This window comes from Carcharhinus amblyrhynchos, chromosome 30 (assembly GCF_965287045.1).
Source record: "Carcharhinus amblyrhynchos chromosome 30, sCarAmb.v2.hapA, whole genome shotgun sequence".
Taxonomy (NCBI): Eukaryota; Metazoa; Chordata; class Chondrichthyes; order Carcharhiniformes; family Carcharhinidae; genus Carcharhinus; species Carcharhinus amblyrhynchos.
Genome location: NC_137353.1, coordinates 9,722,560 through 9,748,881, shown reverse-complemented (window position 1 = coordinate 9,748,881; position 26,322 = coordinate 9,722,560). Strand labels below are relative to the sequence as shown.

Here is a 26,322-nt window from a genome sequence, read left to right as displayed (position 1 = left end):
TGGAGTGTCAGTAGCCCCCCCTGCCCTCCCCACCCATCCACCACTCAAGCACAGATCCTGCCTTGGAGAGTTGTCGGCCAATCCAGTTGGCCAGTAGTCGCTGCAGGAGTGACCAGGTCTGGGACTATAGCCAATCCTAAATCCTGGGGTCCAAGACCTAGTTAGTGCTGGGTGGTGCGGGGGGAGCTGTCACACTGAGGGAGAGGGAGCGCGGCCTGGTGGAAGTTTGTTGGAGAGACTGGGTGTGGACCTTACATTGTGGGAGCAGGGAGAAACAGGGAGGTAGAACTTTACCCCACCCCTGCCAACAAAGCAGCCAACATAACCAAGGACCCCACGCGCCCTAGACATATTCTCTTCAGGCCTCATTTGGAGTATTTAAGCAGTTTTGGGCCCAATCTAAGAAAGGATGTGCTGGCCTTAGAAAGGATCCAGAGAAGGTTCACAAGAATGATCCCTGGAATTAAGAGTTTGTCATATGAGGAGCGGCTGAGGACTCTTGGGTTGGTACTCGTTGAAGTTTAGAAGGATGACGGGGGACCTTATTGAAAGTTACAGGATACTGCAAGGCCTGGAAAGAGTGAATGTGGAGAAGATGTTTCTATTAGTAGGAAAAACTAGAATCAGGGAGCACAACCTCAGGCTAAAGGGGTGAAGCTTTAAAACAGAGATAAGGAGGAATTTCTTTAGGCAGAAAGTGGTGAATCTGTACAACTCTTTGCTGCAGAGGAGGCCAGGTCATTGAGTGTCTTTAAGACAGAGATAGGTAGGTTCTGACTAATAAGGGGATCAGGGATTATGGGAAAAGGCAGGAGAATGGGGATGAGAAAAATATCAGCCATGATTGAATGGCAGAGCAGACTCGATTGGCCGAGTGGCCTAATTCTGCTCCTTTGAAATATGGTCTTCCAATATTTTTCATTAGGAAACAGATACTAAAGTCTGAGGTCATGTACCAACCAACTCAAAAACAGCTTCTTTCCTGCTGCCGTCAGACTCTTGAATGGACCTACTTGATATTAAGTTGATCTTTCTCTACACCCTAGCTATGACTGCAACATTACATTCTGCACTCTCTCCTTCCCTTCTCCCCTCTGTGCTCCATGAACTGTATGCTTTGTCTGTAAAACACGCAAGAAACTGCACTTATCATTGTATCTCAATACACGTGATAATAATAAATGAAATCAAATCAAACCTGCCAGTGAGTTATAAGTCTACTTGTGAACTAATAAACAAACTTAAACTTTAGATAATGGGGCTGATTTGATTTGATTTATTTTTGTGTACAGTGAAAAGTATTGTTTGTTGCATACCATTCATAGAGAAGGAAAGGAGAGAGTGCTGAAATGTACAGTCATAGCAAGGATGTAGAGAAAGATCAACTTAATGCAAAGTAAGTCCATTCCAAAGTCTGATGGCGGCAGGGAAGAAGCTGTTCTTGAGTCTGTTGGTACATGACCTCAGACTTTTTTATCTTTTTCCCAACGGAAGAAGGTGGAAGAGAGACTGTCCGGGGTGGGTGGGATCCTTGATTATGCTGGCTGCTTTGCCGGGAGGGAAGAGTAGACGGAGTCAATGGATGGGAGGAGAGTTTGACATGTTCAACTTCCAAACGTGATGGAGGGGTGGGGTGGGGATGGAATTCCCTCACGAAACATTCGCCTCAGGACAACAAAATCTGATATCTTCCACGTCCCACGGAGAAAACCACATCACGCAAACACTTTCTTTTCTCTCTAATTTGCCAGTTATGTAGAAATACAAAACACAGATGCTTTGTGGCGCTTGCAACTTTGCTTCAAACACAGCTTCTGTTTATTCCCACCCTAGCCAGCACTTTTGTTTCGCAACTGGCTCTGAAATCTCAAAGTGGGATTGAGTCCGGATTTGCAAAAAGGTTAAACCCGTCTCCGATCCTGTCACCTTCCAACTCCAGAGCGGCAGACCAATAAACAAAACCCCGCCCCCCAGATACATGAAAAGGTTCCTTGAATTCAATTAACTAAGAATTGCATTATCGACATTAATTATTAAATTTGGTCTTTCACAGTAATGGGCCTGAGACAATGCTCAAGTAATGGTGCAGCTGTGATTCATTTATAATGGTGGGCCAACTTATCTTAATCCCTTTATAATTACAAGTCACACAAAAAACAATTTACAAAAAAAAAGGCGCATTTCTGTCACATTACTAAAATAAATGGAACCAGGAAGGAAATGCGCAGCAAAACTTAGCTGGCTGCTTTCCAATATTGTTAATAATTGCTTTGAGTGATAAAACAACACTTTAATCTGCCTAATAATAAGCCGGAGGAACTGTATCACAACACTGTGATGTTCAAAGTCAAGACTGTTCAAAGTGGGTATTGGAAATTGTGACCCAAGTTGGCATTTGAGATTGGAATCACAGAACTGGTTCTGATCTTCCTGTGACAGGTGCCACTGAACCTACACCTTTTGTCCACTTGCCCAATTCCAGTACTAAAATGGTGTTCTCAACCATCAGAATAGAGGTTTATATAGATCAGATGCAAGTACATATTAAAAATGACCCACAGAGGGATGGTTGCACAGTGGTTAGCACTGTTGCCTCTCAGCACCAGGGACCCAGGTTCAATTCCAGCCTTGGATGACTGTCTGCGTGGACACAGTAAGTAGCCTCACAACACCAAGCAAAAGTCCAACAGGTTTATTTGGTAGCACAAGCTTTCAGAGTGTTGCCCCTTCATCAAGTGAGTGATTACAGCATTGTGCTATATGAATGACTGATTGCCTCTTCATTGGGTGAGTGATGAAGGGGCAACATTCCAAAAGCTTGGTTTCCTCACACAGTCCAATGGTAAGCAGGTTAGGTGGTCAGCCCATTGCTAAATTGCCCGTTGGTGTCAAAAGATGTGTAGATTAGAGGGATTAGCCACACTAAACACACAGGGTTATGGGGATATTGCAGAGGAAAGGTTTGGGTGGATGTTCTTTCAGAGAATCAGTGCTGAGTCGATGGGATGAATGGTTTCCTTCTGCACTGTAGGGATTCTAAGGTTCTATGGACACCTGATAGGCTGGCTGATAGACCTCAAAGATGACATCTAGTTAGCTGCCTGGAATTTACATTTGGGAACTCCCTCCCCAACCATCTCTCCCTATCATCTTTAACTCTTCCATCTTACTTTGGTCACATATTCTAACATTCCCTTCTGTGGCTCAAAGTCAAATTCTGTTTGATAACCCTTTGGCATGTTTCACAATGCTAAATGTGCAGTAAGCTGGTGTTAGCGATGCATTTTTCATCGGAAAAGGTAACTGGGATCATTGTCACTCCACATCTTTTCGGTCATACTGCTGGACCTGGGCCACAGGTACAGTAACATGCAGTAAGTCTAAAAATCGCAGAACGTTGCAATGCATCAAACTCATGCATCCTAATTAGCATGACCCTAACCTTCCTGTTGCGTGCCATTTGAACTCGGCACCTTGCTCTCATGCGCACACGTCACCCTTGGCCTGCTGCAATGCTGTAGTGAAGCTCAGAGTAAACAGTATCTCATCTTCCAATGGGGCGTGCTGCAGCCCTTGAGACTCAACATTGAGTTCGGCAACTCTAGATTGTGACCTTTCTCATCCATCATAAACCCCTTTTACAAAAAATATTCCAACCTCCCTCTCCCACACCAGGCCCCATCAGCCTTAAAGTTGCTACATCTTGTTGCAATCTCTCACAGCTACACTTTAATATCTAAGACATTCTCCCTTCTCTTCAGTTCTGAAGAGCTGAAAATGCTCAAGAACTGTTTCTCTCTCCACTGACGCTGCCAGACCCGCTGAGTTTTTCCAGCATGATAGGACTTTAGAACCCCTACCATGCAGAAGAGTTCATTTGGCCCATTGAGTTTGCATCGGGTCTGTGCTACTCTCTGATAGAGTATCTTACCCAGGCTCTCTCCTCCACTCTATCCCTGTAACCCTACACATTTACCATTGCTAATCCACCAAACCTACACATCTTGGGACACTAAGGGACAATTTAGCACAGCCAATCCATCTAACTCACACATCTTTGGAGTGTGGGGGGAAACCTCTGTTTCACGGCACGGTGGCACAGTGGTTAGCACTGCTGCTGTCTCACAGCGCCAGAGACCCAGGTTCAATTCTGGCCTTGGGTGACTGTCTGTGTGGAGGCTGCACATTCACCCAGTGTCTGCATGGGTTTCCTCCGGGTGCTCTGATTTCCTCCCACAGTCCAAAGGTGCGCGGATTAGGTTCATTGGCCACGCTAAATTGAGCCTAATGTCAAGGGGGGTGAGCAGGGTTACGGGAATAGGGCTGGATGGGATTGTGATCGGTGCAGACTCAGGCTGAATGGCCTCCTTCTGCACTCGAGGGATTCTATGATCCAATTACACAATTTTAGGATGATGCCAGGAAGAAACAAATGGTCAAAAGTACAACTGTGGCTTTTTAACAATATGTAGCACTTAGTTAGGAACAGATACCATGAGCAGGAATAGAGGGCAGAATTTTCCCATCCCGTCCGCGACAGGACTTGTCGCAGGCAGGGGCAGATCATGCAAAGGTCCATTGACCTCGGAAGGGAATTTCCGGCTGGAAAATCTCATCCATTGAATAATCTCCGGCAGACTGATTTTCCACCCATCGTGGATGGAATCCGTCTTTCAACATGCTTCATGCAAAATCTACCGGAGAAATCCTCTCCGGGTAATTGTTTGCCATACTTAGCCGCTTCTGAGGATGTGGGAATTAGCACGAGTCCAATGTTGCAGGAGTTACATTGCCCACAAGGGCTCTTGTGGTGCAGTGGGTCGCATCCCTGCCTCTGAACCAGAAGCTCCGGGTTCGAGTCCCACCCCAGGATTTGATGGCCGAGGGAGGTGCGCTCATAACAGAGTCATAACAGGTTTGAGTGTCAACCCGCAAAAATCCTTCCAACACATGCCAAGGGCAGGCGGTGAGAGTGGGAGCGAGTCCTGATCAACCGTGTGTTGGAAAGGAAATTGGAGCCTCCATCTTCACTGTCTATAGCTCCAGACTACAACATACATGTTGCCACACCCCACCAAGTGTGTAATGTCAAATTGACCACGTCTAGTGCTTTTTGATTTGACAATAGGTCAATTTAGGAAACAAGAGTAGACCAAAATTTAACAAAAAGTGAAATTCGGAAGGGGAGGTCACTGGAGAATAGAGACCTGGGGGTGGGTGCGCATTATTGGTAAAGAAGGCAGCATAAGTTGAGAAAAGGAATATGGGATCCAGGGCTTCCTCTTTCTAGCTGGGATAATTTAGCATTTCTGTCCCACAGTCGGGGACCTGGCATTGCTTCCTGCGCTAGCCAGTGGACCCTACTGCCTCTCCCATGCCCTACTCGAGAGTGCTAGTTCAGGACTTTCTTAAGGTTAACTTGCAGGTTGAGTTGGTAGTAAGGAGGGCAAATGCAATGTTTGCGTTTATTTTGGGAAGACTAGAATGCAAAAGCAGGGATGTACTGCTCAGGCTTTATAAGGCTCTGGTGAGACCACATTTAGAATTCTGTGAGCAATTTTAGGCCTCGTATCTAAGGAAGGATGTGCTGGCCTTGGAGAGGGTCCAGAGGAGGTTCACGAGAACGAACCTGAGAATGAAAATCCTGATGAGGGTAGGGGGATCTCATTGAAACTTACAGAATAACGAAGGACTGGATAGAATGGACATGGGGAAGGTGTTTCCATTAGCGGAAGAAACTAGTATCCAAGGGCACAGCCTCAGAATAAAGGGACGATCCTGTAGAACTGAGAAGAGGAGGGATTTCTTCAGCCAGAGGGTGGCGAATCTGTGGAATTCATTGCCACAGAAGGCTGTGGGGGCTGGGACGCTGAGTATTTAAGACAGATAGGTTCTTGATTGATTAAGGGGATTAAAGGTTATGGGGAGAATGGGGTTGAGAAAGTTATCAGCCGTGAATGAATGGCGGAGCAGACACGATGGGCCAAATGGCCTAATTCTGCTCCTATACCTTATGGTCTCTCGCCCCACACCCTCATTCACCACGGAACTCCACCCAGTGGCTTCAGGAGCTGTGGGGTGGTAATAGATTGCAGATTATTCTTTGTTTAAAAAAAAAATCTGAATTAATGGGAGATACTTGCTGCTGCGTGAGTAAGCCAGCTTAACTGTGCTTATTGCAGACAGCTTCAGGGCTTTTTAACAATACTTTGAGGGCCACATTCTGTGAATCAGTTCCATTTCTGCATGATGACAGGCTCACAGTTATTCTTAAATTCCAGCCAAGCTGGGTTTAAGCGCTCCATATCCAGGCACACTGTCTCACTTCAAATTCTTTCATCTGCGTTCCTTTCAAACTCCAAGAAGCGGTCACTTACCATCCTGCGATGTCGGAGGAGCCGGGGTGAACTTGATCATAGGTTTATCTGGAAATGAAAGGGAAAAACAGCGAAAGATTACAAGCCAATCAATGTCACCGAGAAGTGCCAGAGACAACATTGGACCCAAGGCCCAGAGAGGATTCAAGTGGGAAGAATGTCAACACTTAGCCCAGAGCAAGAAAATGATTAACATCGCTCCCTGAGAATTTATAGATCCTTCAGTGTGACTTTTTTTCCATTAATCTTTACCACAAACATCAGTCAACCAGCGGTTAGCACTGCTGCCTCACAGTGCCAAGGACCCGTGTTCGATTCCGGCCTTGGGCGACTGTCTGTGCGGAGTTTGCACATTCTCCCTGTGTCAGCGTGGGTTTGCTCCAAGTGCTCTGTGTTCCTCTACAGTCCAAAGACGTGCAGGATAGGTGGATTGGCCATGCCAAATTGTCTCTAAGTGTCCCAAGATGTGCAGGTTCTGTGGATTGGCCATGCTAAATTGCCCCTTAGTGTCCCAAGGTGTGCAGGATAGGGGGATTGGCCATGCTAAATTGCCCCTTAGTGTCCCAAGATATGCAGGATAGGTGGATTGGCCATGCTAAATTGCCCCTTAGTGTCCCAAGATGTGCAGGATAGGGGGATTGGCCATGCTAAATTGCCCCTTAGTGTCCCAAGGTGTGCAGGATAGGTGGATTGGCCATGCTAAATTGCCCCTTAGTATCCCAAGATGTGCAGGATAGGTAGATTGGCCATGCTAAATTGCCCCTTAGTGTCCCAAGGTGTGTTAGTTAGGGAGATTAGTGGGGTAAAAGTGTGGGGTTATAGGGACAGGGCCTGGGTAGGATGCTCTGTTTTTGGTGCAGATTTGATGGGCCAAATGGTCTCCATCTGCACTGTAGGGTTTCTGTGATTCTATGATTTGTTGAATAGATGAAATGGATACTGTCACACCGGTCACGTCTCAAAGATTTCATTACAACCTCTGGATGTGTATTTCTAAAATTAAAAATCCTAACTACTAACAACAATTCAGAAGGAGGAGCACCAAGACTTGGGAAGCCTCTTTGATTGGACACCCACTTTGATGACTTGCAACGATGGTGTTGGAGAAGCACAGTTATCCAACTGCTTATTCTTCACATTTGAACCTAGGCAGCAGAGTTACTATCCAGTGCACCTAATCTTGTCTCAGTCGACAACCACACACTTTCCAGGAGGGGTAATTGGCCAATAAGCAGGAGTGCCGACCATAGCCTTTGAATCCCTGCGGATCTGTGGGTAGCTACGACTCTCATCAGTTTTTACAGATGCACCATAGAAACCATCCTTTCCGGTTGTAACACAGCTTGGTAAAAGCAAATAACTGCTGATGCTGGAATCTGAAATCAAAAGAGAAAACGCTGGAAAATGTCAGCAGGTCTGGCAGCATCTTTAAGAAGAGAAAAGAGCTCTTGTTTCGAGTCCAGATGACCCTTTGAAGCTGTCAGACCTGCTGAGCTTTGACAAAGGGCATCTGGACTCAAAAGGTCAGCTCTTTTCTCTCCTTATAGATGCTGCAAGACTTGCTGAGATTTTCCAGCATTTTCTCTTTTGGTATCGCAACTTGGCATGGCTCCTGTTCTGATCAACTTCACAAGTAACTGCAACGAAGCCCAGTCCATCACGCAAACCAGCCTCCAATCCATTGACGTGGTCCACACTTAAAATTACATTCTGCACCCTCTCCTTTACTTCTCTCCTGTGTACTCGATGAATGGTATGCTTTGTCTGTATAATACGCAAGAAACAATATTTTTCACTGCGTCCCAATACACGTGATAATAATAAATCAAATCAATTCAAAGTAGCTGCTCTCACACTGAGTCAGAAGGTTGTGGGACCAAGACTCACTTCAGGGACTTGAGAGCATAAATCCAGGCTGATTGTCCCAGTGCCAGTACTAGGGTAATGCTGCACTGTTGGAGGTACCATCTTTCAGGTGAAGCATTAGTCGCCAGGCTTATGTGTCTTCTCAACTGGCTGTTGGAGACTCCTTGGCAACTTTCAAAGATGAACATGAGCATTGCCTCTGGTGTCCAAACCAATAATTACCCCCCACTTTTCAGATTATCTGGCCTTTGGTGGTCTTTGGGAGCTTGTGTGTCAACTGGCCATTGTGTTCTCTGCATTACAATAGCAACTATACCTAAAAGAATAATTCACCAGCTGTAAAACACTTTGGAATGCCCAGAATTATGAGAGATCCTAAGGAAATGTTATTTATAAATCTATATGCGGATGTTGCAAAGCAGGTGAGAAACCATGAGCTGAATTTAATGGCAGCCAACCTGGTTTTCCTGGCCAACTGGAGAACCAGCGGTAGTCCTGTGCCGTTTCTTTTATAGAATTGAGGCCACTTAGGCACTGGTCAGAGGGAGGCCTTCATGGGAATTAAGGACTTCAGGGGCGGTTGATCAACGGCCAAGATGTGCCAGCCGATCAGAGGGCAATAGCTCTTCTGTACTCAGCAGCTCCACTGGGTTGGTGTGGCTCCTAGCAGTATTACAGCCACCTAAAGGAGAGTTTTCCAGACTTGAAAAGTTGGCTCTATTCTCTCTCCACAGATGCTGTCAGACCTGCTGAGATTTTCCAGCAATTTCCGTTTTTGATTCAGATTCCAGCATCTGCAGTATTTTGCCTTTATACTGATTTCAGATTGAGTTGGATCCAGGTTCAGGTGAGTGATGGTGACTAGAGGGTCCTGGGGGAAGGAGGGGTGGATGTGGAAATCGGGGACAAGGGTGAAGGAGGTGGTGATTCCCAGCAACCCCCCTATCCCTTGCTGGGTCCCTCGATCAGGCAATGAGTATCTTTGAATGAGGACTGCCCTGAAAAGCTATCAGCAAGTATGCCTCCATTGGGTTAGTACCAATGGTGATAGAATGAGGTCCTACAATGGGCATTAGTTGGAAGGCAGTGCAAGGGCCTTCCCACATCTGACTTAGATCAGGGTAGAGGCAGGAAGATGGTGAGGCCCCACCTTTCACTTTCCCATCGGATTAAATGTCAACCACCCCCCCAACCGCAGGGGTTGGATTGTAAATCCACCCCATGTCTCTCAAGGCACAGTAATGAAACAGAGATAGGCCACAAGGATCTGACAGGATATATTCTGAGTACAGCAGGTTTGGTGGGGTAAATCTGCTGTCAACTAGAGGTGTACAAATAGAATCATAGAATCCTACAGTGCAGAAGGAGTCCATTCGACCTACCGAGCATGCACCAACCACACTCCCACCCAGGCACAACCCTACCTATTTACTCAAGCTAGTCCCCCTGACACTCAGAGGCAACTTAGCATGGTCATCTAACCTGCACATCTTTGAACTGGAAACCTGAGTAGCCGGAGGAAACTCACGCAGACACGGGGAGAATGTGCAGACTCCACATAGACCATGACCCAAGCCAGGAATCGAACCTGGGATCTTGGCGCTGTAAGGCAGCACCACCAACTACTGGGACACCGTGCCGCCCTACAAGCCAAAGATATAAGAACAGTTCGGGATTCAAATACTGTTCTGGGTTGATCTCAGCTGGAACACCAATGAGATGCAACAACCGATTGTACTAACATTAGGGCTGAGGGTGGGGGTGGGGAGGGGAGGATCAGTCAGAGTTTCTGAGCCCCTCCCCTCTTTCTAAACAACTAGGAAAAGATCAAATAATAAAGTGGTCCCCAAAATGATTGAACAAGTTGCCAACACTCACTCACTCATGTGTGAAGAATGGCCACTTCAAGCAAGTATTCAAAGAGCATTGACACCAGCGAGGCTGTCCCCAGCAAGAGTCGGATTCTTCAGAGGACAGAGATGTGGCGAAAAGAGGGGAGTGAAAAGGGATGGAAGGCAAGAGGAAAGATTGGGGTGGTGGGGGGGAGGGACTGGGAAAATAAAATCCAACAAGGCATCGCCAGCTCTTTCTCCTTGTTCATTAGCAGAGGCCAGAACCCCGAACCCAGTTTAATAAACGGTCACTCCTTATTTACATTTCTGGTGTAGATGAAAAGTATTTGATTCAGGCTCGCTGAAAAGCTGAGGCAAATGCTTTCTGAAAGGAAATTCACATCGCTATGGTAACTCATTAACATATGAAACAATTATAAATAATAAAACACAAGCTGAAAACGATGGGAATTATTCAGAAGCATATTTACTTTGCATGCTCCTATGGGAATTAGTTCCTCCAACCATCCCACCCTTGACATCCTCGTTGAGTTCTTCCAGTTTGGGGGGTTCTTGCAGCCAAATACCTTCGTTGCGCTGGAAGATTTCATTTGGAGTTTCATAAATTCCTATACTACCCCTCAATTAGGTCAGAGTTGCACTTACAACAGCCAAAGAGTGACAGCCCATGCCCATATGTCTGTCCTTGGCTTGCTGCAAAGCTCCAGTGAAGCTCAACGCAAACTGGAGGAACAGCATCTTATCTTCCGGCTTGGCACTTTACAGCCTTCCGGTTTCAACATCAAATTCAACAACCTCAGATGATTTGCTCTACCCAGCCTTGACCCCTTTGTTTTCATTTAGTTTTATACTGTTCTCTACCTTTTATTTCTTTATTGTCTTTCCCCCTACTTTATCCTCCTTCCCTAACCTTTTCTCTCCCTTTGCTTCCCCTTTACTAAATTTTATCTCTGTCCCACCTTGCTCCCCCCTCCCCCAAAATCTCCATCTATCACAGCTTACAAGCTTCTCTGCTGTTTGGCCATTCACATCTTTTATTCTCTCAGTGGACAGGCATTAGCAGCCCTTCCCCTGGTTTCTGTGGCTATGACTCATCTTTCATTCCCTCGCCCTGCAGTATAAATATCTCCCACTTTCTGTGCCTTTTAGCTTTGACAAAGGGTCATCAGGACTCGAAACGTCAGCTCTTTACTCTCCTTACAGATGCTTCCAGACCTGCTGGGATTTTCCAGCATTTTCTCTTTTGGTTTCAGATTCCAGCATCCACAGTAATTTGCTTTCAGCCTATTCAGGCCAAGTGGCCATAGAAAATTGCAGTGAATGAGTTCACATAGATACAATAGATACATTAGAACATTAAAAGTGCCTACTGCAGTATAAAGTAAATTGGGAAATCGTGAGTTGATAAAAGGCACATGGTATAAGTTATGCAATACAGCAAGTATGATACAAATTCCTAAAGGTAATCTTCCATTTCTTGGCACTTTGGCTAAGATCAAGTGTAGTTTTTGATCCTACACTTGATAGACGTCAATGAGATTACACTGAGGCTTCATTTGAAGCAACTTTTTAAAAAACACCATCTTGGTCTTTTGGCTAGGATGCTGCTTACATCAAGCACTGAAGTGGATACAATGCTTGCTTCTATCAGCTCCGATCTTGTTGATCCAGTCCAAGACAGGAAGTATGGGCCCTGTCTTGTCAGCCTGCATCTGTAATGTCTCTCTCGTAGGGACTTTGATTGGACCAATTTGGTTTTTGACTGGAGAGAACTAAAAATAAAATCTTCCATTTGTGAAATGCTGCTAATTGGAGATGGTTCAATTCTTCCTCTGATATCGGGCAGCAGAGTGGCACAATGCTACCTCACGGCACCGGGGACCCGAATCCAACTCCAACCTCGGGTCATTGTCTATGTGGAGTTTGCACATTTTCCCCATGTCTGCCTAGGTTTCCTTCGGGTGCTCCAGTTTCCTCCCACACTCCAAGGATATGGGTCTTAGGTTGATGGATCAAGTTAAATTGCCCCTTAGTTTAAAGTTTATTTACTAGCATCACAAATAGGCTTACATTAACACTGCAATGAAGTTACCGTGAAAAGCAGTGTAAATATGTAGGGCTAGGGCCTGGGTGGGACTGCTGTCAGTGCAGGCTTGATGGGCTGAATGGTCTCCTTCAGCACTGCATGAACTTTATGGGCAAAGTTTTTTGGCCGCACTCGCCCCAAGTCTGGAGAATCCTGAAGTCAACGGACCTTTTCATGGTCTGTATCCCACTCACTACGATTTCCATGGCAGGCAGGATGGTAAAATTCCACCCGAAGATTCTATGAGCAGCAACAGCATTTACAATGGACTGGGGCATTCATAGACTCATACAACGGAGAGTTCAGGCATTGTTGTCAGATGCTGGCCATCTTATTCCACTGATATACAATGCAGAAGGTCAGCCCCTCTGTACTTGCTGCCTTATAACTGGGTCTAGATTGGGGGTCTCTTATATTGTGGGCAGGAGTAATCAGAAGCTCCAGGTTCAAGTCCCCTGCAGGAATTGATGAGCATGGCATTGTAAGGCAGCCTGTAAATCATTCCAACACACATGACTGGCAGGCAGTAAGAGCAGGAACGATTCCTGCTTATTGGAAATAAATTGGAGCCATTCATAGCTCCACACTACAACATGCAGGTAGACAGTCTCTTGCTACAGCAACTCAAACTCCTCGGGGGACCAGTTGGCTCAGTCTTTTAAAATGTTATTAGTGTCACAGGTAGGCTTATATTAACACTGCAACAAAGTTACTGTAAAAATCCCCTAGTCGCCACACTCCACGCCTGTTCGGGTACACTGAGGAAGAATTTAGCACGGCCAATGCATCCAACCAGCAAGTCTTTCGATTGTGGGAGGGAACCAGAGCATCTGGAGGACACCCACACAGACACAGGGATAACGTGCAAACTTCACACAGACAGTGACCCAAGGCCGGAAATCAAACCCTGGCACTGAGGCAGCACTGCTGACCATTCTGCTACCCTGCCATTGGCAGGAGGGATGGTATAGATCAGTATGGTGTCAACAGCACAAGGTTTGATTCTCATTCTGATGAGGGTGGATGTGGGACCTGCTTTCTTATCGTATTCGTGGCAGAGGCTGTGACACTCTAGGTCAGATCTACCTTCAGGCTGGGGACTGAAGAACAGTTGGGTCTGTTATCCATCAGAAAACTAAGAGACTAGTGCAATGTGCAAGGCAAGTTTAAAAGTGCACTCATTGATATTATATTTGAAAATTCACATAAAATGCAAGAACTAGGAGCAGTAGGCCCCCGAGCTTGCTCCACCATTCAGTAAGATCGTGGCTGATCTTTTCGCGGACTCAGCTCCACTTACCGCCCGCTCACCTTTACTGTTCAAAAATCTTTGCCTTAAAAGCATTCAATGAAGTAGCCTCAACTGCTTCACTGGGCAGGGAATTCCACAGATTCACAACCCTTTGGGTGAAGAAGTTCCTCCTCAACTCAGTCCTAAATCTGCTCCTGTTTATTTTGAGGCCATGCCCCCTAGTTCTGGTTTTACCAGCCAGTGGAAACAACTTCCTTGCTTCTATCTTATCTATTCCTTTCATAATCTTATATGTTTCTATAAGATCCCCTCTCATTCTTCTAAATTCCAATGAGTATAGTGCCAGTCTACTCAGTCTCAGATTGACGTTCATCAATCTACTCTAGGTAAAGCCTTTGGCCTTGTTCACTTGTTCTGTGTGATAGCACTCTTTGCTGAATCAGGGGCTTCAAGTTCCACTCTGGAGACAGGGGCATAAAATCTCGGGCTGGCCATTCCCGTCGGTGGGATATTCCAATCCTGCCGACAGCAGACTCCTGCCGTGGTGTCAGTACCAATCCAAGTCTCCTCTACCACCACAAAACACACCACGGGGAAAATCCCACCCTAGTTTGACATTTCAGTGAAATACTGAAGGAGCGCCGCGCTGCCGGAGGTGCCAGTTTTTTGCATTAGACATTAAAGCAAGTGTGGATATGAAAGATTCCTATTTCAGAAAAGTGCAGGGGAAGTTCTATCCAGTGTCCTGGCCAATAGTTATCCCTTAGCCGACATTACCAAACTAGAGTTTAACGCACTGTTGTTTGTGCGATCTTGCTGTGCAAAGAATTGGCTGCGACATTTCTTACATTACACTTCAAAAATACTTAACTGGTTGTAAAGCACTCTGGGGCATCTTCAGCTCATGAAAGATGCTGTATAAATGCATGTTCTTATTTTATTATTGACAATTATTATTGACATTGATGGAACTCCTGTCACTAAATAACGTTAACCTAGATTTAAGTATGGGATGAATGCTTGGCCAGCCAGCAACGCCCATGTCCCACAAATGAATAAAAAGAAAGTTAAAGCCAGTTAGAACTCTGGACTACAACATGCAGCTAAAATTGCATATATTCCAGGTAGTCTATACCTTGACAGCCAATGTCAGATGTCAATGGAAAGGCGATGACCTAATGGTATTATTGCTAGACTATTAATCCAGAAACTCAACTAATGTTCTAGGGACGTGGGTTTGAATCCCATCATGGCAAGTGGTGGAATCTGAATTCAATAAAAATTAATTAGGTGATGGCGTAGTGATATCATCGCTTGACTCTTAATCTAGAAATTCAACTAATGTTCAGAGGATCTGGGTTCGAATCCCACCACAGCTAGATGATAGAATTTGAATTCAATAAAAAATATCCTGAATTAGGAATCTACTGATGACCATGAAACCATTGTCGATTGTTGGAAAAACCCATCTGGTTCGCTAATGCCCTTTAGGGAAGGAAATTTACCGTTCTTACCCCTTCTGGCCTACATGTGACTCCAGAGCCACAGCAATGTGACTGACTCTCAACTGCCCTCGGTCAACTAAGGATGGACAATAAACGTTGGCCAGCCAGAGATGCCCACGTCCCACAAATTAGTAACAAAAAAGATTGGATCTACTTAATAAAGACAAAGTCACCAAGCAGTCCATTGGCTTGTCCATCAGGAAATTCATTTAAAATAGAACATCGCGATGCAGTAACAATCGAACTGTTTCCAGTATTAAACATCTGCACTCATTCAAGGTGAGGAGGTTAAGGAGATTGACATTGTATCCTTGAACATAAGGAGGGTTAAAGGTGATGGGGAGAGAAAATGACCCTCTATTCCACTTAATGACCAACTGGCTTCCTAATGGAACATTGTTAAAGCTGAGGCACTTAGTGCAGACACCCAGATCTTTGATATAATAGATTTTATGTCAAAAATGTGCTGTGGGATTTTCTACACTTTTCACTCAATGATAGCTATAATTGTACTAAAGATATCGTTCTATATCCATTTCACCATCATCTGCCCCAACCAGTTTTTTTTATTTTACACTCATATATTTGATATGAGCTTTTTCATTATTGCAGCACAAATTCAACGAGATTGAAAAATGAGCCGCACATTTTATAACTGGGCGGCACGGTGGCACAGTGGTTAGGACGGCTGCCTCAGAGCGCCAGGGACCCAGGTTCGATTCCTGGCTTGGGTCGCTGTCTGTTTGGAATCTGCTTTTTAAGGCAAAATTGTACCCGCCTCTACTACTATCTCTAGCAGCCTGTTCCAGACACTCACCACCCTCTGTGTGAAAAAATTGCCTCTCTGGGCCCTTTTGCATCTCTCCCCTCTCACCTTAAACCTATGCCCTCTAGTTTTAGACTCCCCTACCTTTGGGAAATGATATTGACTATCTAACTGATCTATGCCCCTCATTATTTTATAGGCCTCTATAAAGTCATCCCTTGCCTCCTACGCTCCAGGGAAAAAAAGTCCCAGTCTATCCAATCTCTCCTTAAAACTCAAACTGCCAAATCCTGGTGGCATCTTAGTAAATGTTTTCTGCACTCTTCTTAGTTTACGAATATCCTTTCTATAACCTATGAATCTACAAATTCATAACTCCACCAATCCCAGGACCTGCTGTCAGGAGTAGGTTCCCTCCACTCATTCCTGGAATGAAGGGGTTATTTATGAGTGAAGGTTGAATAGGTTAGGCCTACAGCCACTGGAGTTTAGAAGAATAAGAGGTGAGCTTATTGAAACGTACAAGACAAAAGTAAAAAGTTTAGTTATTAGTGAGGCTCACATTAACACTGCAATGAAATTACTGTGAAATTCCCTGAGTCGCCACACTCCTCCTGTGTGGGTAAATGCACCTAACCAGCACGTCTTTCAGACTGTGGGAGGAGACCTGTGCATCCAGAGGAAACCCACGCAGACACGGGGAGAACGTGCAGACTCCACTCAGACAGTGACCCAAACCAGGAATCGAACCCAGGCGTTGTGAAGCAGCAGTGTTAACCACTGAGCCACTGTGCCACCCCTGACGGGACTTGATTGATTGGATACTGGGAGGATGTTGCCTTTTGTGGGAGAGACTGGAACCAGGGACACAGTTTAAGGAAAAAAGGTTTCCCTTTACAACAGAAACAAGGAGATTTTTTTCTCAGAAGGTCGTTAGTCTGAGGAATTCTCTTCCCCAGAGAGTAGTGGAGGCTGGGACACTGAATTCATTCAAAGCTGAGCTCGATAGATTTCTGACAGATGTGGGGGTCAAGGGTCATGGGGGGGTCAAGGGTTATGGGGACAGGAAAGTGGAGCTGAGACACAAGCAGATCAGCCATGCTCTTATTGAATGGTGGGGCAAGCTCGAAGGGCTGAATGGCCTTCCCCTGCTCCGATGTCCCAGGAACTACTTAACTTAATTACAGGCTCAGTAAACAGTGAGAAACCCCATGTCTAAACGATGAATCCTTCCAACTTTGAGTAACTTGAAAGGGTTCAGGGCAAGCCCACCCACTGTCAGCAAAGAGTAGAGTACTGCAGCATGCTGAGACTCCCCTGAGTGCCAATGTCATGTCCTTTGATTTAGAATCATGCTATGAAGCAATCATGAATAGTCAAGTCACCTTGTACTTTAGATTCAAGCTTAATATATTCATCAGCCTGCTGCATGAAAACTGGGAAGATTATTCTGTACTTAAATCTTTTACTCTCATGCCACAAGTTTTCCTTCTCTCGCCCCCCCCAGCTTCCTATCCCCTTCTCCCAAAGGAGATACACTTAGAATCATAGAACCCCTATAATGCCATTTGGCCCATCAAGCTTTCACTGACAACAATCCCACATTAACCCCTTAACCCTATATTTTCCCTGCTAATCCCCCGACACTAAGTGGCAATTTAGCACAGCCAATCCACCTAACCTGCAAAACATTGGACACTAAGGGGCAATTTACCATGGCCAATTCCCCCAATCCACACAGCTGTGGGAGGAAACCGGAGCACCCGGAGAAAACCCACACAGACACGGGGAGAACGTGCAAACTCCACACAGTCACCTGAGGTCGGAATTGAACTCAGGTCCTTGGCGCTGTGAAGCAGCAGTGCCGTCAGTACTTTTCCTCCAAATGGTTATCCTCAATGCAGCTTAGCCATCCCCATGAACAGCGTCGTAACTAATCGAGTTCGTCACCCAACAGAATGCTTGGGCTTTCAAGTTACTAAATTGTAATCATGGGAAACTGGCGCTCCTCAACACCCCCCCCCGCGTCCTGAGGACAAGTGTCCTGAGCTTAACCTGACATCGGTCAACCACACCAATGGGACAACGTATTTTCGAACAGGAATGCTAGTTACCAAATTCATCATCAAAGACTTCTTTCCTAATTATTACAGATTTGTCTTAAATCTTGCCATATTGCAGTCGATGCTTGTGAAGACGTTAATTAAAACCTTTTAATAATCTTGTCTTCAAAAGAATAACATTTGCATATAAAGTGTCCTCTGGCTCTTATGATATTGCAATTATTCCTTTGAAGACTACAGTGACAGATCTACATCAGAAAACTAGTGAAGACCTTTGAAGTAGTTTCTAAATGTCCCCATTTGGAATGGGTTCAGAAAGAGCAGCTAAGCTCCCAAAAACTGGTGCTCTTTAATTCTATATGCGACAGGACTGCCGTTTATTCCCTTCTCCTCTAATTAATTTTCACCACTCTTGACTGTAACCCCTGGCCAGGCACCAAGCTCATGACAGGATGGAAACTGACTTCCAATCACTTCGCCTAAAGGTGTGCAGCACGGTGGTTAGCGTGGCTACCTCACAGCTCCAGGGACTCGGTTCGATTCCCCAGCATGGGTCACTCTCTGTGCGGAGTCTGCACGTTCTGTGCAGCATCTGCACGTTCTCCCCATGTCTGCGTGGGTTTCCTCCGGCTGCTCCGGTTTCCTCTGGTCAGGTGCATTGGCCGTGCTAAATTCTCCCTCAGTGTACCTGAACAGGTGCCGGAGTGTGGCAACTAGGGGACTTTCACAGTAACTTCATTGCAGTGTTAATGTAAGCCTACATGTGACACTGATAAATAAACTTTAAAAAATAGCATTTCCTCCATAAAGACTCTTCCAGGGGCTGTCTCCAGATCCACACAGCGGAAATCAAGCAGTCACCATGAGTATAAGTAGAGTTACACTATTTGCTGTGGCACATAAGAGTTGCCAGCCAGGATTTTCACATGCATCTTCGCAATGTGTCTTCTGCAGTTGAGGGACGGGCATCAAATCTTACAATTTTGAACATGGCCATTCAGCCCATCATGCCCATGCCAACTCTTCACACTCCTATTTCACCCTATCTGTCACGGCAATACTATATTCTGCACCCTCCCCTTACTTTCTCCCCCATGTACTCTATGCTTTATCTGTATAACGTGCAAGAAACAATACTTTTCACTGTCTCCCAATACATGTGACAACAATAATCAACTAAATTCCCCCGAAATTTCCCCCAAGGGGAGAGCCTTCCGTTGACTGGTTTCACTTCGCTTATTAGCCCAGCTGTCTTTAAACCCACTCTCAATGCCTAACATTACTTATTCTCTGGAGGGGTAAAAGTTGGCCCTCTTTGCTGTTGGATACCCCAGATAATAAGCCTATCCCAATTAGTACTTTAGTTGGTAAAGTCTAATATTTAGGCTTGAAAGGAACCAGGGCAGGACATCCAGTGCAACTAGTGGGGGCATAGAAAGTGTCCTGAGTAGTTGATATAACTCAAGTCATGCAAAGTAAATCAAACATTAAAATTCAACAAGATTTTAAACAAGTACCGCGCTGAGTTCAGCCATGAACAGCGTTTGGAAGATTGGAAATGGGCGACGTACAATTATTGAGGAAGAGGAGCACAGCAAAGCCCAGAGTCGAGGTAGCCAGGAGGATCAAGCAGATGTTACACGGAATCATGAAGTATCTCACCACCAGTGAGACCTTATGCTGGTACATCCTGCCCCGATGTGCGGGGGGTGTGGGATAACGACCGCCAGCCATACTACACCCACGCACCGTTCTCCTCGCTACCCTGGGCAAAGGTGATCTCGGGCACCCCCGGATCGCAGGGCAGGTTAAGGTGGGTGGGGGGGGGGGAGGTGGCAGGGGGCTTTTCAAATCAGTGCCACCATCCGAGGGCGATCTCCCGGCACAACGTCTAACACCAGGTGACGAACAGGCCAAAGCTGGTCAAACATCTTCACCACCCCTCCTCAGGTGGCATAGCCTAGCCCCTTCCGGAAACCACCCATGTCACATCAAGCCAGTGACCGCTGCAGATTCAGTTCCCTCCTGGAAAGCAGCCACGGGCAAAGCAAAATAATTCCCAAGTCTTCAAGAGGTGCATATTGTGCGGGGTCCAGCTCTGGTGCTCACACTCAGCATGGCAATCGGTGGAGGGGTTCACTCGACACGTGAAAGGATTGCAGGAAAAGCAGCCAGGCGGACCATCCAGCAAGTGTCAGTGCCCCATTTAAACAAAAAAAAAGACATTCAAAAAAAAGACACACCATCCAGGGTTACAGTCTGAGCCACAATAGCTTCCTTGGGTCAACTGGACAGGGCTATCAGCTGTTCTTTCACTGAGAGTTGGCTATGGAGCAAAATTTGCCTTTTCGCTTGAAATTTGGTGCAGAATCCTAGGGGCAGGTTTGAGCTCAAGTCCAATTCTTCCACGCTGCTGTCCTCAATATCCAAAAAAACTCACAGTGCAGAAATCTGTTGTCAGACTGAACAGATTTGTCCTTCTGTATTAAATTCTTCAGCAAACCCCCTCAGCGAAAGCTCCAATACTGCTGGACTTGTGGCTACAAACACATACCCCCCTTCCCACTACAACTCCCTCCCTCCTGTTTTCTGGCCACAGAAATTGACCAAGGTTAACGTGGAGTAAAAACAGACAGCCAAAACCTTCGCTTCCCAAGCAACAAGCTTTCAGCTGCAGATCCTTCACTTGAGTTGTAAATTTTTTCTATCGCACACCCCCTACCCTAAAATAAAACACAAGAGAGCAAAAATCTTCTGCTGAAAAAGACAGCGTTGAATGGAAATCTGGGCGTGCAAGCGTCTCAGGAATCAAGTTGCTGCCTTTTTCCCCCAATCTGCTGATATGTTTCCTCCTCTCTCTGGATGTATCTTGTTTTGTGGTTAGTCCCAGTCGCTCCTCATCCTCGGAGTGGGTGAGGTCGCCTCCTTTCTCCTGCTTTCAAAGACTTCCCAGTCCTAAGTTTCGCCAGCAAGTGCAGAAAGAGAGAGAGAGAGAGAAAGAATATTTCTTCCACCGCGTTCTGCCTTTTATCTCCGGAATGAATGCTTCTCTCCTGTCTGCCAGGATCACATTTTAGTTTCTTCTTCTCTCTCTCTCCCTCTCTGTGTTTCTTCTCCCTTCTATAGACAGCAAGGTGGATCCACCCCCACCAGCCTTACCACAGCAGGTTAAGGGGGGGGAGGAATTCTCGATACAACAATAGACTCTCGACAGCCCAACAGTCCAGGGCTGGAGGCTGGAATTGTCCCCCCCCCCGTTCTCCTCGCCTTAGCAAAGCCAACAAAAGAAGAGGGAGCTTTGGGGAATTATCTCCTCGCCCTCCCTGTGGGAGGAGAGTGTGTTTAAAAAAAAGGGGAACAGCAAAACAATACAAAGCCAGAGCAGTTAGAATGACACAGGCTGGGAATGTACATGCTCTCTGTCTCTCTCTCTCTCTCACACACACACTCACTCCCCTAACTAGCCTGCTGTGTCTGAGCCTTATTCCCCCAACACTCCCAGCAACTGGAGATGATTCCTCGACCCTCCCTCGTACGGGGGTCGGTGGGAGGGGGTGGGTGGGGTTAAACTTCACCTTCTGGGAAAGGGAGAGAAAAGCAAGCTATCGAGGGGGAAAGGTGGAGCTGTGCTGCCAGCTGTTTCAGAGTTTTTCAGAACACAATTCTGTCCTCATCCGAATGAAAGGTGCAAGATTTGCCACAGCAGAAATCTGGGGTTTTTTTTGGGGGGGGACAAAAATGATCACAATCATAAAGCTCCCCCCCCCAGACCTTCCCAGCCGCTGTAAAATGTTCCCAGTTTCACAAAGCAACTGGGTTTAGACGAGATCGGCAGCTGTCTGTGCGTGTCTGCGATCATTGAACGTTCTGGAGGGGCGAATTAATCCCCAAATTCTGGCACAAATCTGACTCCACTGTCATGTCTAATAGTTCCATTTCCTGGTTGTGGGCAACTTAACACGAATTTATCATAAAACAACTGCTTCCCTGCACTTTCTCGAACACAATAGTGAGGAGTGCCCGAAAACAATAACAGTGCAGAGCGTTAGCATCATGTTTTGATAGTTAAAAATAATGTGCCTCACCCTCTCCGTGAATCTGCACCCTCCGCCCACCCCCCGCCACAGAGGTACTCACAACCCTTTACATGCTGTGGACGGTACGATGACACAGTGGTTAGCACTGCTGCCTCACAACGCCAGGGACCTGGGTTCGATTCCCAGCTTGGGTCACTGTCTGCGTGGAGTTTGCACATTCTCCCCATGTCTGTATGGGTTTCCTCCAGATGCTCCGATTTCCTCCCACAACCCGAATGACGTGCTGGTTAGGCGCACTGGTCATGCTAAATTCTCCCTCGGTGTACCCAAACAGGTGCGGGAGTGTGGCGTCCAGGGGATTTTCATAGTAACTTCATTGCAGTGTTAATGTAAGCTTACATAATAAATAATAAAACAACAATGACCCTCCATGGATCTAGTACATCAGTGTGATGAAGCAACATCTCTTACCCTCCCCCCTTCCTCCCCACACCAGGAGGGACCCCCTCTCTTGTGCCCACTGAAGACTCTCTGGCAGCTGGGACAAGTCAGATGTCACCCATCACAAATTGGAGTTGGTTTATTGTGAGTGCAGTGAGCTCACACTCTATGCTCGGGGGTGGGGTTGCTGATCTTCACACTGATCTTGCCTTCCTGGACAATCGGAAATGTTCTGAGTCTCTGGGTGCTGCAGGCCTGTCTGCTGGAGGTATTGAACTGTGTATTGCTCAAGGTTCTAAGGTTCCTCTAATGCTGGATACATCAGAGTCACAAAGCAGCTTTAAAGGAACAATGCAGGTGAAGTTTTTAGCTCCTTGATCCCACCCACCCCCCAATGTAAATGAGGCAAATTTAATACAAAGGGCTCTATTTAGAAGCAATCTCTCTCTGCTTTCCATGTAGAATTAATGACTGTCATATATCTACACAGCTTTATATAGCAACTTATTTCTGGCCAAGAATCAAATCTCTAATGAAACACCCGAGGGTGCTCTTATTTTTAAGCTGGACATTTGACTGGGGAAAATTCACATTCACAATTCTGCCACCTTAGGAGAATAAGACAAGAGATTTAAGCTTTTCCAAGATGAATAGTGCCTGCAGTTGGCACCTCAAGTAACTGCTTTGTCTGGCAGTACCACATTCGGTGTTGGGAATATGCAAACTGATCACTCTGTCAGCCTGAAGGGAGAGGCAGGGTTAATAGCAACGCAAATCAGAAGTGCAGCTTGGATGTGGCGTACCTGAGGAGTCATTTGGTTTTTTTTAAGCAAGCAAGAGGGTTTTGACAGCCGTCAGGGTTAAAATCTTGAACGTCCGTCCCTGAATTCTGTTCCAAAACCCATTCTCTGTTCCCTGCAGAACTAAATTCACTGGCACATTAACAGACAGTAATGACAGCAGCGTAGGGTTACCAGAGATCATGCCTTTGAAAGCTTTGACTGAAGACTTAAAAACACCTACAGATCCACTTACAGCGCCCGACCCCAGAGCAGAACGACGCTGAGTGCTCTGTGGGTGTCAATTTTCAAAAAAGGGTAAAGCCCTGACAACCTGCATTAAGTAACTCGAGTTCCTAAATGGGCTGACCACGCCGCATGTTTAATTACTGGACATCACCACAATCTGCCAAAGAGTGAGCAACAATTATGCTTGCAGCTGGAATCTCAGTGGCTCCAACTCTGCCCTCCCCTAAGTGCACATCATGGTCTTGGCCGTGCAGTCTGTTTAGCACGTCCATTTATTCGGCAGTGTGGTGGAATATTCTCCACTTGCTCAATAAGCACAGCTCCGACAACACTTGAGAAACCTGACACCATCTCAGACAAAGCAGCCCGCTTGATTGGCACCCCATCCACCACTTGAAAGGCTCACTTTTTCTACCACTCATGCACATGGTGACAGCAGTGAGAGGCACAAGTTGCACAGCAGTAACCTCGCTCAGGGTTCCTCAGCAGCACCTTTCAAACACGCGTGACCCCCTTCCACCCAGAAGTCCAAGGGTAGCAGGTGCGTGGGGACATCGACACCTGCATATTCCCCTTCAAGCCACACACCATCCCGTCTTGGAAATATATCATCATTGTCTGTCTCTCTGTAGGAAGTCTGCATGTTCTCCCTGTGTCTGTGTGGGTTTCCTCTGGGTGCTCCAGTTTCCTCCCATAGTCCAAAGATGTGCAGATTATGTCAATTGGCCAGGCTAAATTGCCTCTGAGTGTCAGGGGGACTTGTTTGGGTAAATGCATGGGGTTATGGGATAGGGCCTGTTTGGGATTGTAGTTGGTGTAGACTCAATGGGCCAAATAGCCTCCTTCTGAACTGCAGGACTCTATGATTCCTTCTTCTTTTCCCGAATGGCAGGCAGTGACTAGTGGGATACTGCAGGGATCAATGCTAGGACCCCAGCTATTCACATCATATATTAATGATTTAGATGAAGAAGCTAATATCTCCCAAATCTGCAGGTGACACAAAGTTGGGTGGGAGGGTGAGCTACGAGGAGGATGCAGAGGTGCTTCAGTGTGATTTGAATAGACTGAGTGAGTGGGCAAATGTATGGCAGATGCAGTATAATGTGGATAAATGTGAGGTTATCCACTTTGGTAGCAAAAGCAGGAAGGCAGATTATTATCTGAACGGTTACAAATTGAGAGAGGATAGTGTGCAATGAGACCTAGGTGTCCTCGTACACCAGCCACTGAAGGTAAGCATATGGGTGTAGCAGGCAGTAAAGAAAGCAAATGGTATGTTGGCTTTCAAAGCAAGAGGATTCAAGTTCAGGAGCAGGTATGACGTGCTCCAATTACACAGGGTCTTGGTGAGGCCATACCTGGAGTACTGTGTGCAGTTCTAGCCTCCTTATCTGAGAAAGGATGTTCTTGCTGTGGAGGAAGTGCAGTGCAGGTTTACTAGACTGATTCCTGGGATGATGGGACTCACATATGAGGAGAATTTGAGTTGGTTACGATTATGTTCACTGGAGTTCAGAAGAATGAAGGAGGATCTCCTGGAACCTATAAGATTCTAACAAAACTAGACAGGGGAGATGCAGGAAAGATATTCCAGATGGTGGGGGAGTCCAGAACCAAGGGTCATATTGTAAGGATTCGGGTCAACCTTTTTCGGATAAAGATGAAGAGGACTTTCTTCAACCTTTGAAATTCGTTACCACAGAAAGCAGTTGAGACCAAACCATTGAATGTTTTCAAGAAGGAGTTGGATATAGCTCTTGGGGCAAAGGGGATCAAAAGATATGGGGCAAAGGTGGGATCAGGCTAGTGAATTGGATGATCAACCATGATCATAGTGAATGGCAGAGCAGGCTCAACGGGCTGAATGGCCTCCTCCTGCTCCTATTTTCTATATTTCTTTCACTATCACAGGATCAAAGTCTTGGAACTCATTTCCTAACAGGGTGTACCTGCATCTCCAGCAGTTCAAGAAGGAGGTTTACTACCCCCTTCTCAAGGGCAATTAGGGGTGGGTAATAAATGCTGGTCTGGCCAGCGATGCCCACACCCTGTGAAATAATGCACTTTAAAAAAAATTACGGTCGCACTGATCACCGAGGACATTGGAAAGCACATTGTACCTAAATTTCTCCAGTACAATTTGTATTGCAAAAAAGGGGGCTGACACCTAGATTGTGAATGAAAACATGTTGTGAAAATAAATGGACCTCACGATGACTGTTGCCAGAGCACTGCAATATATCAGTGTTAAAAGTCAAGGATGTGATAACTTTAAGTAAAGGACAGGGGAAACCTTCAACCTACAGGAAAAACACAGAGTCAGTGATGGCAAAGTCTTTAAAACGGCCATAGCGGAGGTGCTAACACCCTCTGGGTCAGAGGTTCTGCATTCAAACCCCATGGTACCACAAACACTTCAGTGCTGTGTGGCAAGGGCACTGAGTCATTCAAGGACCTGTCCCTCAGGTTGAGATTTTAACCCAGTCTCCCCTTTCACAGATCCTCCCCCATCGCACTATTTCCACAACAGGGGGGTTCAGCCCAATATTCATCACCCCCATCACCCCCACCACTCCATTAAAGTCACTCAAACAGATTACTTTGGTCACTATGTTCTTTGTTGGAACTTGCTGCGTGTGCCAATTAGCTGCCATATTTCCCGCATTACACTCACTCTTGGCTGCAGACCCACATGATCTCGATGGGCCGAATGGCATCCTCCTGGGCAGTTACTATTCTGTGATTACAACACATGACTAAATTCCAAGAGCACTTTCTTGTCTGTAAGCGTCACCGTTGGGATGGCTGGAGGTTTTGAAAGGCGCTATATAAATGTAAGTCTTTCGCCAGCTCTGGCCCCAGGGCTTGAGATTAAATCCAGCTCAGTTGTACGGAATTGAAGATCCCTTCCACTGCAGCCTGCAGGATTATACACAGGCAATCTGAAGCACCCAGCCCACCCAGTGGGTACAAGTCGCTCTAATTCACATCACCCAATTCTAACAAACAATGATAAATTCAGACAGGAGTCAAAGTCTAGAGATT

The 26,322-nt window shown here is 46.1% G+C and overlaps 1 protein-coding gene across 3 annotated transcripts in view; it reads right to left on the bottom strand.

The window, feature by feature from the left end:
- Positions 1-26,322, bottom strand: part of agrn (agrin) — a 546,905-nt gene that overhangs the window by 238,242 nt on the left and 282,341 nt on the right. For 2 of the 3 annotated variants that reach the window (XM_080215414.1, XM_080215417.1), the window contains one exon: positions 6,378-6,425. In XM_080215414.1, the coding sequence (XP_080071540.1) occupies positions 6,378-6,425 (48 nt within the window). Of the gene's footprint in view, positions 1-6,377; positions 6,426-19,339; positions 21,135-26,322 lie in introns of those variants that run through there. The other variant, XM_080215418.1, reaches the window with a different exon arrangement.